The sequence below is a fragment of the Triticum dicoccoides genome, chromosome 5A, assembly GCF_002162155.2.
Source record: "Triticum dicoccoides isolate Atlit2015 ecotype Zavitan chromosome 5A, WEW_v2.0, whole genome shotgun sequence".
Classification (NCBI taxonomy): Eukaryota; Viridiplantae; Streptophyta; class Magnoliopsida; order Poales; family Poaceae; genus Triticum; species Triticum dicoccoides.
Window position 1 is genome coordinate 17,210,937 of NC_041388.1, and position 1,526 is coordinate 17,212,462.

General features: G+C 53.3%; 1 protein-coding gene across 1 annotated transcript; it reads right to left on the reverse strand.

Moving 5' to 3' along the window:
• Positions 1–417: 417 nt before the first annotated feature.
• Positions 418–1,299, reverse strand: LOC119298830 (protein P21-like). Its single transcript, XM_037576131.1, has one exon. It carries the CDS (start codon positions 1,213–1,215, stop codon positions 538–540), a length of 678 nt encoding a protein of 225 aa, XP_037432028.1. The 5' UTR covers positions 1,216–1,299; the 3' UTR covers positions 418–537.
• Between the last annotated feature and the right edge of the window lie 227 nt (positions 1,300–1,526).

Here is a 1,526-nt window from a genome sequence, read left to right on the forward strand (position 1 = left end):
CGCACCATGGCGACGAGCTCACCTAGGCGGCCCATGGTGACGAGTGCATTCTGGCTACGCAACTCTCCCCTTTGCAGCAACTCTGAAGGGGTGTCGCGCGGATGCTCTCAATAGCCCTCTGCAGCTCGGGGTAGAGAGAGGAAGGAGATGAGCAAGAGCTGCCGTTCCCATGGCTGGTGATGTAAAAGGAAAGGAGAAAGAGAGATGCGAGGGGGAGATAAGGATAGGAGGGCGTTGGGCGGTGTTGGGACCCACAAAACGAGTGGTCAGGGGCGCTTCTATCGTACAGCGCAGGAACGACCGGCCCGAGCGTTCCGCCGGCGTGCCGCACATAAACAATTTCCTAATTAAAATGGCTCGAAGGGAGTAGTATTTTTGTCCTCAAAACAAAAAAGACTATTCTATCCTCAAAAAAGAAAAAAGTTGTCAAACAATTTTCTCCATAAAGTTTTTCAGTAGAAATTTTGTGGAATCATCCGTCATACATTACCGATACAGACTTATCCATTGACGAAGTAAATTGAATCCCAATCGCCTCTATGGGCAGAAGGTGAGTTGGTAGTCTGATCCGACCGGGCAGGTAAATGTGCTGCTCTTGTCGTCGTAGGCGTAGCTGTAGGCGTCCGGGCAGTGCCCCTTGAAGAAGCGCGAGTAGTCCGTCGGCCCGCAGGTCGACGGCGTAAGCGGCGGTGTGCAGCAGTACTGTGGGGTGCCGAACTTGAGGCAGGCACTCGAGCAGCCTCCGTCCACCTTCAGCTCCGGCGGGCATTTTGCGTTGATGTCCGCGGCGCAGCTGATCGCGTGGCAGCTGCCGCCGGTAGGCCCAAAGCTCATCGGTACGTTGAATCCGTCGACGAGGGAGATGTCATAGAAGTCGGGGCTGCCGCCCTTACCCAGCGTATACTCGGCGAGCGTGGTGGGTGGCTTCCCTCCGGCGGCGCAGGCCAGCACGCCGCCGCAGTCGCCTGTGGCGCACGACCCGTGGCCGCTGGCATCGAAGTTGCAGCCGGTGCGGCCCCAAATCCTACCAGCCGCCGTGCCCGGGGGGACTTGAATGGCTGCCACCTGACCAGGGTCGAGCCTGCTCCCGCCGCCGACCGGGACGGCGCCGGGCCACACCGTGTAGGGGCACTTGTTGAGTAGGTGGACAGTGACAGCATCGGTGGCAGCGATTGCGAGGAGAAGAGCAAGGATGAAGCTAAGTGAAGATGCCATGGTCGTCGTTGTTGTTGTGTTGCCTGTAGTGAATGATGGAAAACCTGGGATGCTCCTGTATGCTAAATATAGATATTTTTGATATCTGTGTAAATGTGCCCTCTTATATGCATTTTAAATGGCATTAGATATGTCAGATTTTATACACCTCCGAATATATAAGCACTCATTTATATGATCTTAATGAGCCACCTCCGAATATATATAAGCACTCATTTATATGATCTTAATGAGCCATGGTGGCGTTTTCATCAGGCGATTAATACGTATTCACTCTGTTTCTAAATATAAGTTATTTTAGGATTTCAATA

Coding starts and splice junctions, on each gene's coding strand:
- LOC119298830 (XM_037576131.1), bottom strand. CDS start 1,215: ATGGCATCTTCACTTAGCTTCATCCTTGCTCTTCTCCTCGCAATCGCT.